The sequence below is a fragment of the Bufo gargarizans genome, chromosome 2 (genome assembly GCF_014858855.1).
Source record: "Bufo gargarizans isolate SCDJY-AF-19 chromosome 2, ASM1485885v1, whole genome shotgun sequence".
Classification (NCBI taxonomy): domain Eukaryota; kingdom Metazoa; phylum Chordata; class Amphibia; order Anura; family Bufonidae; genus Bufo; species Bufo gargarizans.
The window spans coordinates 555482516-555496389 of NC_058081.1; the positions used below are offsets into that span (position 1 = coordinate 555482516).

Sequence of the window (13874 nt, forward strand, 5' to 3'; positions counted from 1 at the left end):
CACCTTCACATTTCAAGAAGGAAATTCTTAAGAACAATAAATAATCATATCATTAAAAAAGTATACCCTTGTATCCCTCTCCGCCCTAAAGAAACCTCCTTTGGCTTGTGTCTCCTTGCCGGAAGAGCCTTTTCTACTCCACAAAAGCATCTTCCTGGAGCACAGCTATTTGATTTAGTAGGGGGAGTCATACAAGTCTTTTATAGTCTATTATATATTTCTCAACAAAGTGCAAAATGTTTTTCAGTTTTTTCTTTTTTTTTTCTTTTTTGTCTTTCTTTTTTCTTATATTAAAAGCCAAACTTGATTTTTTTTAAATATATCTGCATATAATCTATAATTTTCATCATCCTCTTAAAAAATAGCAAAATTTGTTAACGTCTCTGTCTTATATTTGTTCTTTTGCCACTGTTGATGTTTTGTAGTTATTACTAGTTAAGGTTCCCCTTATGAGTTGATTGAGTCCATGCTATAAGATGGAAGGAATGGGAGACCGTGGGCGTCTCACTGCCGATGGTGACCCAAATGGGGTAGAGATAGGAGACAGTCTGAGCGTATTTCCACTCATGCCAGCTATGCTGTTAAGACTCCGGGATTTTTCATAACCTTGATATTCATGAGATAAATAAAAAAGAAAAAAAAAGATTATGAAGCACAACTCATTTTGCCCCAAAAACATGGACAGGGAAACTTTATATAATAAAAGCTAAAATTGTGTCTACCCAGAAATAAAACAAGCCCTATACATGTCCATTTTCACGTTAAGATCATGTTGATACATGTAAAAAAAATTATTAATGTGCTATTTAGAACAGAAAATGTACAATTTTTCTTTTTTTATATTTAATTTATGCACATGTCCCTTACTGCTTGGCTGTTTGCATTCTTGCTTGCCATGGATTTTAATGCTTATTGATTATTTTGGCCTGGGAAACAACATCTTGAGCAGACCATGGTACCACAAGTACAAAGCTGTTCAAACTAGCACTCTCAAGATTGGCGTGGTTTTTGGTTGACATTTATATGAATAGTCAATTAATAATAATTATATCATTTTAAATATTTTTCTTACAATATTGTAGGGTACAATATGAATTCTACATAAGGACTGAGAGTGTATTTTTGGCAGTTTTTCCAGTTAGTATGGTAAACATACCATACAAACTAATTTTTATCCGGAAATGTATAGTAAGCAATTCTATGGCCTAAGCACCCAATCTGATAACTGAGACAAGAGTCACAAGCTGCAGAGTACTCAAAATGGCAATTATTAAATCTCCAATCAACCAACATGACTTTTCACTCTTTCACTAAGAAAAAGGAAGGTGTCCAAGTTCAGAGAATTTGAGCCTCTGGACAAACTAAACATGTTGTGGGTAAGAAATTTGCTTCTCTGTGGCCATCATTATTCGTGGTACACAAAACAATACTTCTCAATAGAAGAACATTTTTAATTGACCTAAACTAAGGTTCACTCCCAGTCTCTTGATGCCCCTAGGGATCTCAGCACTTGTATTGTGGGTAATTCATGGTACAGAAAGGAATACTTCTCTACAGAAGAACTTTTTTAATTGACCTGTTTCACTCCCAGTATCTTATCTCCTGCAAATGCCAAAGCCAAGCCTTGATGGCTGCAATATGTTTTTGATGGATGATAAAATACCTCTCCCACTAAACAGTCTTCATAGGCACATGTTATAAACTTTTTGGACTCTCACCAACTTTGATATTTAGACAGTGTTTGGTCTATCATGTTCTCATAAGAGCTGCCTGGAGAAATAATATGGCCCTGTTCCAGGCAACCCTGAATTATCCTTTAAAGGCAGCCTCTTTTTTTCACTTCCCATTTTTGCTAGTCTATTACTTAGCAATTAGAGAACGAAATAAGCAGGTGATAACACCATTTTCCTGTAGGTCTAGATTAATTTAATTGTCACTTATCTACAGACGTGGACAAAATTGTTGGTACCCTTTGGTCAATGAAAGAAAAAGTCACAATGGTCACAGAAATAACTTTAATCTGACAAAAGTAATAATAAATTAAAATTCTATAAATGTTAACCAATGAAAGTCAGACATTGTTTTTCAACCATGCTTCAACAGAATTATGTAAAAAAATAAACTCATGAAACAGGCATGGACAAAAATGATGGTACCCCTAACTTAATATTTTGTTGCGCAACCTTTTGAGGCAATCACTGCAATCAAACGCTTCCTGTAACTGTCAATGAGACATCTGCACCTCTCAGCAGGTATTTTGGCCCACTCCTCATGAGCAAACTGCTCCAGTTGTGTCCGGTTTGAAGGGTGCCTTTTCCAGACTGCATGTTTCAGCTCCTTCCAAAGATGCTCAATAGGATTGAGGTCAGGGCTCATAGAAGGCCACTTTAGAATAGTCCAATTTTTTCCTCTTAGCCATTCTTGGGTGTTTTTAGCGGTGTGTTTTGGGTCATTGTCCTGTTGCAAGACCCATGACCTGCGACTGAGACCAAGCTTTCTGACACTGGCTAGTACATTTCTCTCTAGAATTCCTTGATAGTCTTGAGATTTCATTGTACCCTGCACAGATTCAAGACACCCTGTGCCAGACGCAGCAAAGCAGCCCCAGAACATAACAGAGCCTCCTCCATGTTTCACAGTAGGGACAGTGTTCTTTTCTTGATATGCTTCATTTTTTCGTCTGTGAACATACAGCTGATGTGCCTTGGCAAAAACTTCGATTTTTGTCTCATCTGTCCACAGGACATTCTCCCAGAAGCTTTGTGGCTTGTCAACATGTAGTTTGGCATATTCCAGTCTTGCTTTTTTATGATTCGTTTTCAACAATGGTGTCCTCCTTGGTCGTCTCCCATGTAGTCCACTTTGGCTCAAACAACGACGGATGGTGCGATCTGACACTGATGTTCCTTGAGCATGAAGTTCACCTTGAATCTCTTTAGAAGTCTTTCTAGGCTCTTTTGTTACCATTCGGATTATCCGTCTCTTAGATTTGTCATCAATTTTCCTCCTGCGGCCACGTCCAGGGAGGTTGGCTACAGTCCCATGGATCTTAAACTTATGAATAATATGTGCAACTGTACTCACAGGAACATCTAGTTGCTTGGAGATGGTCTTATAGCCTTTACCTTTAACATGCTTGTCTATAATTTTCTTTCTGATCTCTTGAGACAGCTCTTTCCTTTGCTTCCTCTGGTCCATGTCGAGTGTGGTACACACCATATCACCAAACAACACAGTGATTACCTGGAGCCATATATATAGGCCCAATGGCTGATTACAAGGTTGTAGACACCTGTGATGCTAATTAGTGGACACACCTTGAATTAACATGTCCCTTTGGTCACATTATGTTCTGTGTTTTCTAGGGGTACCATCATTTTTGTCCATGCCTGTTTCATGAGTTTATTTTTTTACATAATTCTGTTGAAGCATGGTTGAAAAACAATGTCTGACTTTCATTGGTTAACATTTATAGAATTTTAATTTATTATTACTTTTGTCAGATTAAAGTTATTTCTGTGACCATTGTGACTTTTTCTTTCATTGACCAAAGGGTACCAACAATTTTGTCCACGTCTGTATGTAATCTGGTAATCGGTAGACATATTGTTGGATGCATAATTGCATATTGGTGACATGTCAGCCTCACTTCTGTGCCCTGGACCACAGTGATGTAACTTCAGCAGATTCCACATGTACTGAGATGTTAGCTTCACTATTGGTGGTAGTGGCAGCAAAGGTTTAGAAGACATGAAAGGTGGATAATCAACTTTATTTTTTTTATGTCTCCTTGTGGAGTACACAAATAGTAGCTTTGTATTGTGTGGCCTAACCTTAAAGCTGCTAAAAACACAATTTGATTCACTCCTTTGGACACGTGAAGTAAGTTATTCTTCAGAAACTAATATTATATTCTAGAGATTAGTTTTTAATCTTGTTTTTACATTGCATTTGATCTAGTGCTAGTTTGGTACCACTGCAAGTGGTTTCTAATAAAAAATATTCTGACATTCATGCACATTCCATTATATTCCATTAAATTTGAGACATCGGTCTTAATATTGCAGTAAATAGAGAATATTATGGTCATTTTTTGGCATATGATGGGACATATATTTGGCTGTGATACTTCTGAGCAGACACTGTGTTGTGACAAACACAGCTCCAAGCACAAACATTTAAGGTAGCGACACAAGCAAGTTACAATATGACCATTTCCCATAAATAATATCATCTGGGTGACACCTTGAAAGCTGGTGCAGACCAATAAGAGCATGTTGCAGCCTATGGAAGCCAGCCAAATATAGATCTGATTGGTTGCTATAGGCGACAACATATATTTCCGTTGCACAAGCTTTCAGAAATCCACCATAGGAATGAGAATTAATATACATTGTAAATCAGAAAAACAAATTTTTTTCTTTGTGGACCTTTGGTTACTAAAATTGATATCTTTTGGAGTAGTGGTTGCATTTTGTTGAAATTCATGTTTTCGCATTGATAGATGTGATCTCTAACCAGTGGTTCTCCAGCTGTTGTGAGACTACAACTCCCAGCAGGTTCTGACAGCTGCAGGCGGTCACAGCATGCTGGGAGTTACAAATTTGCAACAGCTGGAAAGAAACAGTTTGGAGACCACCGCCCAACTATTTAGTTAAGTTGAGGTAATTGTATTTACCTAGATTGTTGAAAGGATAGGACATACAGTTCTGTCCATAATTATTCATACCCCTGGCAAATTTTGACTTAAAGTTACTTTTATTCAACCAGCAATTATTATTTTTTATGGGAAATGACATAGGTGTGTCCCAAAAGATAATAAGACGATGTACAAGAGGCATTATTGTGGAAAAAAAACATTTCTCAGCTTTTATTTTCATTTGAGCAAAAAATACAAGATGTTCCGCACTGTGGAAAATCTCAGTGGACGTGGTCGGAAGCCAAAAGTGACACCAGTGCTGGCCAGGAGGATAGTTAGAAAGGTGAAAAAGAATCCAAGGATCACCACCAAGGCCATCCTGGTGAATCTAGGCTCTGCTGGTGGCAATGTCTCAAGGCAGACAATTCAGCGGACACTGCACAATGCAGACCAAGGAGGACGCCACTTCTCCAGATAAGGCACACAAAAGTTTGCTTGGCATTTGCAAAAGCTCATCTGGACAAAGAAGAAGACTTCTGGTCTTCTGTGTTATGGTCAGATGAAACAAAAATGTAATTGTTTGGTCACAATGATGTTTCCTTCATTTGGTGTAAAAAAGGAGAAGCCTTCAACCCAAAGAACACCATCCCCACTGTCAAACATGGTGGTGGGAACCTAATGCTTTGTGGGTGTTTTTCAGCCAATGGACCAGGGAACCTAATCACAGTAAACGGCACCATGAAAAAAGAGCTATACATGAGGATTCTCAACGACAACATCAGGCAGTCTGCAGAGAAACTTGGCCTTGGGCTCCAGTGGACATTTCAGCATGACTGACCCAAAAGACACAGCAAAAGTGGTGAAGAAATGGTTAGCAGACAACAAAATTAACGTTTTGGAGTGGCCCAGCCAGAGTCCAGACTTGAATCCAATTGAGAATCTGTGGGGGGAGCAAAAGATCAGGGCGAAGGCAAGAAGACCCTCCAACCTGAAAGATTTGGAGCTCATTGCTAAAGATGAATGGGCAAAAATACCTGTGGAGACATGCAAAAAGCTGGTATGCAATTATAGGAAGCGTTTGATTGCTGTAATAGCCAATAAAGGCTTTTCTATTGATTATTGAGAAGGCTAGGAATAATTTTGGACTGGACACTTTTTGCTCAAATGTAAATAAAAGCTGAGAAATGTTTTTTTTTTCCCACAATAATGCCTCTTGTACATCGTCCTATTATCTTTTGGGAGACACCTATGTCATTTCCCGTCAAAAAATTACTTGCTGGTTGAATAAAAGTAAATTTAAGTCAAAATTTGCCTGGGGTATGAATAATTATGGGCGGCACTGTATATGTAGCATACCACCTCTAATGGCCTTTTCCTACTAGAAAGTACTTTGGTAAAAGCTCATCTCTGAAGCATTATAGTGCACCCATTGAAATCAGTGGATATCCACTGAGTCAACTGACCCCCATGAACTGAAAAGTCCACCCCTTGATGTCTGTTTTATGGGACAGTCCCCTAATAAATGGGTCAATTGTGAGGTATGGTACTGAGACAAAAAAGCTTTGTGCAACTTTCACATGAACTCCAAAAATGCATTGACCCTCAAATTGTGCCAGGACCTACTGCTAGTCCTACCCTGTGCCTGTACATGACAACCCACATGAAACCTGAGAGCCACCGATGCAAACCAGACCCTTAAAAAGGTTGGATTAGAGGCTTGATTTTAAAATTCTGAACAATAATTCAAAGGTTCCCCTCTTCTACACCCAAAAGGTGAGAGCACCCCCCTTCTGCTTTCAATGGGTGCTGTGTAATGCTTCATGTCTCCTGTGGGAGCACTGTGGCTTGCTTCCAATACTGTTTTGACAATAAAGGTCATAATTACTGTCTTCGCAAACCAGTCCCCCTGAATACAAACTGCTCACAATTATTCCTCAAAGGACATTCAAATGTTATTTTAGCTTTTAGATGGTATTCTCAATGAGTGTGTTTTAAGGGGTTGTATGTGATTACAACAACATGGCTACTTTCTTCCAGAAACAGCATCTCAGGTTATTGTTTCAGTGGTACTGTTTCTGGAGAATGTTTTTCTAATTATATTTTTCCACGGAGAACTGTATTTTGATGAACATTGGTTTAGCTCACAAAAATAACTACCTTCAAGGTAAGCAGAAGATAGCCAGACTGTCAGTGATACGTTTGCTTAGCGCTACCTCAATAGCCATTGTAAAGCATGGAGTATAAGCAGGCATGCAGCAAACTAGCCGAGACTTGCAGTTAACAAATCCATACACACAATCAAACAAGACATTGACCCAGCAGCAGGGGAATCATCGAGGTTGATGGATCTTGATCACTTTACTGTGGACACATGCAACTTTCTCCTGCTAAGAGTTCCAGTGCTTTTTGCTTGTGTCAAACCTCAGTGATCCAATACAATCTATGATTGTGAAATTTCAGGACTGTCTGTTGCATTGTGTGTGTCCATAAGGAGCATATGTCTAAACAGTGCTCATCATCAGTGGTTGCATCAGATTCTGCTATTTGCTGGTTACGACCCATGATAAGTATTAGTTTTCAGCACAGAAAGAAAGCACAATTCTCACAGTAATGACATCTCCGCCAACCTTACCCACTACACTTATACACTATTAACAGTGGTCACCATGTGGCTTTAAGCATGAATTGATTACAACATTTGTACTGTAGTGATTAGACCTGACTTGCCTCAAATTTCAGCACTGAATAAATCAGCTTCAAGGTTTTACCAGAACTAAGAGGGAACAAAAAAAAAAAACACACACATACACACATAAAAAAAAAAGAAAAGAAAAAGAACTCAATATCAAAATTTTAAATAAAAAATTGGGTCAGGTATTAAAATTTATTATGGTTATCTCTAAAATTTGTCACTTTGTTAAATTTGGGTCACTTTTTTCTAAAATGAGGTGTTAAAGGATTTGAACAAGATAAAGAAAAAAGGCTGCTTCTTCCATAAACAGCTCCACGAATTTCAATGGGCTGTGTCTGGGATTCCAGCTCAGCTGCAGTAACACACACAACCTATGGACAAATGTGGAACAGATCCTGAAAGGAAGCAGCCATGTTTTTCTAATCCTGTACCATCCCTTTAAGAGCAAATATTTCTATCTAGTGAATGCAGCCATTTTGTGGGCCTTACCAATATTCAAAGGAAAGCAAGTTCCTTCAAATCATTAATGTCATTCAGGAGATCTTGTGAATTCTTGCTGCCTGATTCCTGAAGTTTGTAACACTCATTGGGCCTACACGGACCGGTGTCATGATCTGGAGTATGCATTATCCAGGGGAGGGCGTATTTCTATATACAGGGAATTAGATGAATTATGGCACCACTCTGTGCGAGTGCTAAAGTTGGCATGCTCTGGAGGGAACATACAGAGATACACTGGATCTGAGCATCCATTGTGAATATAGTTTTGGGCATGAGGCTGAACCATCTCTGGGCAAAAACTGGACATTCAGCATTAGGCTTCATTCACACGTCAGTGATTCACGGACGTGTGCCATCTGTGTTCTCCACAGACAGCACACGTACCTATTCATTTTAATGTGTGTACTCACACATCAGTGTTTTAGCACAGTCCGTGATTTAAGCATGGAGGCATACCCTGTTTTGTCTGTGTTTCCATCACGTCCATTATGGTGTATGGGTCCAGTAAAACACGGATGCAATACAGATACCATCCGCGTTTCATCCGTGTTTCACGTACCATTAAGAGGAGAATTAATTTTCTGTGGTGCAGTGTCAGTGGAACAAGGATGACACACGGAAAGAAAAAACAGACACACAGACCAAACATGGATTCTTCACAGAAATCTTCACGGATGAATCACTGACCATCTTATCACGTGTGAATGAGGATGTGGAACATACCGTATCATTAGAACGTAGTAAGGAGTTTCTCTATTATCCCAAAGTCTAACCCTCAATCAATTAAATAGTTGCAGTAATATTTTAGGGCTTTCCTAAAATGATCTCAATAAACTCAACAGCTTTATGATCTTGGATTACACATATGTCCTGTTACCCTGGAAGCACATTTTAATATCCGAAAGAAACATTTTGCAATAAAATGGGTAAGGCTACTTTGACACTAGCATTTCTATTTTCCGGTATTGAGATCCGTCATAGGCTCTTAATACTGTAAAAAAAAAACACTTCAGTTTTGTCCCCATTCATTGTCAATAGGGACAAAACGTAACTGAACAGAACGGAATGCTCCAAAATGTATTCCATTCCATTCTCATACCGCATGCTGCGGTTTGCTTTCCGTCCTGGGATGCTGAGCAAGACACAATCTGAGACGAAACGGATCAGTCCCCCATTGACTTTCAATGGAGTTCATGACTGATCCATCTTGGGTATGTTAACGATAATACAACCGGATCTGTTCATAACGAATGCAGATGGTTGTCAGTAACAGAAGCGTTTTTTCTGAACCCTGCCGGATCCAGCAAAAAAGCTAGTGTGAAAATAGCCTTATAGTATCACTAAAATGACCTGATCTTCCAAGGAATTTAGGTAAAACCCTTGTGGGCCTCAATTATTCATTCAACGAAAACTTGTATGAACTTGGCTTGACTACCAGCTTGGTCTTGTGCACATTATCAACATTGGTCTAGAATGATCTAAATGCAAGGATGCAAATATTCAGGGACCGTATGGAGTACATGTAAGTAAATCCTTCAAATGTGGGTGGTGAGAATGAAGTCAATTTTTGACAGTCATTTATTTAGTTGGGTACATTCTTTATATATTTTATTTTCTGTGTTTTTGTACTTCTCTGAGCTTATTATTATTAGATTTATTAGAATATTTTATTATAATAATGACCCTTGGGTTTCCTGACACTTTAATATTGATGACCTATCTTTAGAATAGGCTATCAATATCAAATTGGCGGGGGTGCAAATGGCAGCACCCCTTCTTATAAACAGTAGCTCCTGCGCTGGAAATAGGCATCTAAACTTCACAGCTCAGTCCACAGTATACTGACCAGAGCTGGGTACTGCAGCACTGCTCGTGTTCATAGTGAATAAAGCCTTGTAGTTCAGGAGCTACCACAGCAGATGATCGTTGGAGGTGCCAGCCGTTGAACCCTCGCAAACTGAAAAAGATGGTCCTTAGGGTAGACTATCAATATAAAAGTCTTTAAAATTCCCTTTTAGGGACTTGTATGGCAGTAGAAAAAACATGGCTGCTTTTTTCAGAAACAGGGCCACTGTTGTCTATGGGTTATTTTTGGTTTTTGGTTTTGGCTCGGCCACATTTATTTGAATAGGGTTGATCTGCCATTCCAGACGCAGTCCATAAACAAGAGTGTCTCCATTTCTGGAAGAAATCAGCTAAGCTTTTCTAGACCCCTATAATGCTCACGATACCTCTCCTTCATTCACTGTAAATATTCTAAAATCTTTTCATATTTTTATATAATAGATTTATGAATTGGCTTTTCATGAACTATAAATGGTATGAATCAGATTTTCCTGTTGTCACAAATCTAAAACCTTGCTTTACAATTTTTAGCAAACAACCACAGGCATCATATTTTATATGATATTATACCAGCAACTGGCTGATTGTACTTGTATAGTCAGGTCTGAAGTACTGCTGTGTAAGTTTCTAAGTAAATCTAATTTATATATTTAGTTCATTTAGTTATATTTAATAATGGGCAAATGAGTAAAAGCTCTAAACATTTGGTATGACTGTACTGGGATTTAAAGAGTTGAAGCTTTCCATGAAATGCTGATGAAGTTAAGCAAATGGAGAAGAATTCAAGCTGATGGACAATTAGAACATATTATACTAGTATAATATATCCCCCTCCCCATAAAAAATATTAAGGGGTTGAAATCCAACATTATTGATCAAATCATCTTGGTCATAGCAAGGATGATTGAATGTGACTGGCCACCTTGTAACACAATGTGGCTTTGAGGTCTAGCATGCTGTACTACTTTATTTCTTAAATAAAAATTCTTTATTTTTAGTTCCACCTCAATTTTATTATTAGGGCTCATGCACACGAAGGTTTTCTTTGTCCGTATCTGATCCGCATTTTTTGCCAGTTGGATGCAGATCCATTCACTGTTTGTCTGTTTCATTGCAAAAATATAGAACATACTACAGAAATTAATATAGAATAAATATATAGAACGTATTACGGACAAGGATAGGACTGTTCTATTATGGGCGGAACGCACAAGGCCAGTGGATCTGCAAATTGTGGACCGCAAAACTAGCTGCGGTCGTGTACATGAGCCTTACAGAGATGCAAATCCTGAGTTAAAGGGAATTTTCCACAATACAAACTTATCTCCTATCCTGTGGATTTGATCGACTGTTGGGACCTCTAACAATCTCAAGAATGGGGGTGAAATTCCCCCGAATGAACGGATTGGCAGGTTATACATGCATGCTGCCACTGCATTCACTCTGCATGGAACTGCCAAAGACTACACGCTCAATCTCTTATTTAGAGAAACAGGACCCCCTTTCTTGTGACTGGTGGCAGTGTCGGACTGGGGTACCTAGGGCCCACCAGTAAAATTTATTTTGGGGGCCCACCATACGGATACATTCAAATATAATAAATAATTAAAAAAGTTTTTTATATGAAGATAGGCTGGTTGAGGTGCTGTACATTGAATATATGTATGTAGTGTACTAAATCTAATGTGTTATGTTCAACTTGTGCAGGGGGTGGGAGACTAGGGGCCCACCTTGCTTAGGGGCCTACCGGAGGATTCCCCTGTACCCCTGTGGGCCAGTCTGAGCCTGACTGGTGGGATTCCCAGCAATCAGACCCTCACCAATCAGATACTTATTCTCAATCCTGTGGTTTTTATTGTGAGAAATGTATGATAAATGTATGGCTGCCTGCAACTTCCATTGGGGGCAGCTTATGAGCTGACTGTATATTGTTTTATTATCTAGTTCAGTGTATAAATTGTGTGCAGTCATTTCCTAATCTCCCTCTACTGGTGGTTATTATAGGTACAAATATTATATACCGGTATGTTATCAAACTAAATGTCTATGGGGGGAATTTAGGGTTATGCTGAAAACTGATCCCTGAATATTATAAATGGGTGTTAAGAAATTTTAGTTTAGAACTTTATAGCTACTTGTATTTGTAAAAAAAAATAAAAAATTGGAGTTCACTTCATGTAAGCCATAGACATTGGTATCAATTTCTCATTAATATGCATGTTTGACTAATCTTGGAAATTTAGGTGTAATGAATCTTTCTGCCCACCAAGAGAGGATACCTGAAACTATATAATTCAGAGCAGCATCTAAAACAATGGCATCAATCCAACAGGAATCTATTGTGTATAGGTGGTTGTAAGGATGTGAATTTTTCAGATTTGGCCAGAAATGTGACCAAATCTGACCAACACCCTCCATTCTGCTGTCAAAATAAAAGACTGGATCAAACCTTACATTCTTTTTAAGTCTCATAATCTGGCAAAAGATGGAATTCTTCTGACTGCACCTTAATGACAACATAACTAACATAGGTCCACTGATTAAACATATACACTGTGTTAATCACCTGAGATTTAAAGGGGTTGTTTCCATTGCATTAAACATCGCTCATTTCCAGGGGTTATGGCCACTGCTGCAATGCAGACATGAGGTGGCTGGGGTGGGAGCTCCTGTGCATGCGTGCGTATGTGCGTTCCCATGATCCTGGCCACCAGAGATGCCAGCGCTTTTACCTATAGTGTGCACGCACGGCCAACGCTGCTGGATTGCAGGATGGTCATGACCACTGGAAATGAGCGGCGTATAATGTGATAGAAAAATGAATCCAGCCAGCAAAAGAGGCAATATGGACAATCATAATACATTAGTAAGTGCCTTGTATTAACTTTCTCTACATGATAAATGCCATTTGCTGAAGCGAGACAACCCCTTTAAGTGCTGATCTCCAGCAGATGCCAGGTACAGCTTGTAGAAGATATCAAATGAGCTTTGTTCAGATATTATCGAATGGTGACTTGGCCATTGTGTGATGGTAACTTGAATCATGAAGACAGATGGTGCAGCACTGCATCTGCTTCCTTCTACCACTTGCCAATAGTGAGGGTTATTGAGGAATGATCTGAACATGTCAGATTGCTTCCAAAGGCTTGGTTGCTGCTTTGCTTCCAAGACAGCTCAATATGCATTTTGATGCATAGCCTTTGGATATCAGATCATTTTATAACTTGAATTTAGTATATGAAATGCGAGTAAAATGAAGTAGGATCCATACTTGGCTGGTGGCATATTGTACATATGGTATCTTTAGAAATTCTAGCCAAGACAAAAATCACTATAAATATGGATCTGGAGCTTATGAGTAGGATTACTTGGTGCATTGCAGAAACCAAAATGAGCAAGGATTGTAGTTAATGAGGGTGAGAAAAGGGACTCCCCTTTCATGCTACTCACCCCTAAGGCATCATGCATCCTACTGCTTGATCCATGTGGCTGCATTGGCATTGAGGTCATGCAGGAGATCAACGTCTTGTTTGTACCAGTCGTCGTGCTGAGGTGATGGAGTGCAGGCGTTGACAGCTGAAGGGCGCAGGCAATGACAATGAAACATGGATGGTAATGAGAATAAACAAACAAAAAAAAGATATGTTTAAATGTAGATGGTTTTATAGAGATGTACTGCCCCCATACTCCCAGCAGGTGTGTCAGACCTTACATTCTGTACACTACAGGAGATCACACCTTTTTATAAAAAAAACATTGCGTAACACTTTACAGAAAGACTAGAGCATCTGTCTTAGATTTAGCTAATTAAAAACTACCTAAAAACAGGAAGGTACATGAGTGGCAGAAAGTCCTACAGCTGAATTACCTCAGTCTTAACTTTTGGACTATATAAAACTAGAACTTGTTGGACCTTTAAATGAGCTATGACCAAATAGTGAAGGATGACTAAGACTCTAATGTTCCTCTAACCACATACTTGTTGTTGCATGTTTGGGACATTTGATTGATGGCCGATCCTTAGGATAGACCATCAATATACGATCATTGGTGATCCCATCCCTGGGATCCCCATACCGATGAACAAAACAAAGGGACAGTGGTACTGTAGCTGGAGAATAGTGATGAGCGGCAGGGGTCATATTCAAATTCGTGATATTTCGTGAATATTTTGTAGAATATTCGTTGAATATTTGC

The 13874-nt window shown here is 38.9% G+C and overlaps 1 protein-coding gene across 5 annotated transcripts in view; it reads right to left on the reverse strand.

Annotated features, from left to right (window-relative positions):
- Positions 1-269: 269 nt before the first annotated feature.
- LOC122926679 (potassium voltage-gated channel subfamily C member 1-like) overlaps positions 270-13874 on the reverse strand; it is a 146506-nt gene continuing 132901 nt past the window's right edge. For 2 of the 5 annotated variants that reach the window (XM_044278137.1, XM_044278136.1), the window contains one exon: positions 470-606. In XM_044278137.1, the coding sequence (XP_044134072.1) occupies positions 470-606 (137 nt within the window). Of the gene's footprint in view, positions 607-10247; positions 10254-13146; positions 13254-13874 lie in introns of those variants that run through there. The other 3 variants (XM_044278133.1, XM_044278134.1, XM_044278135.1) reach the window with 3 other exon arrangements.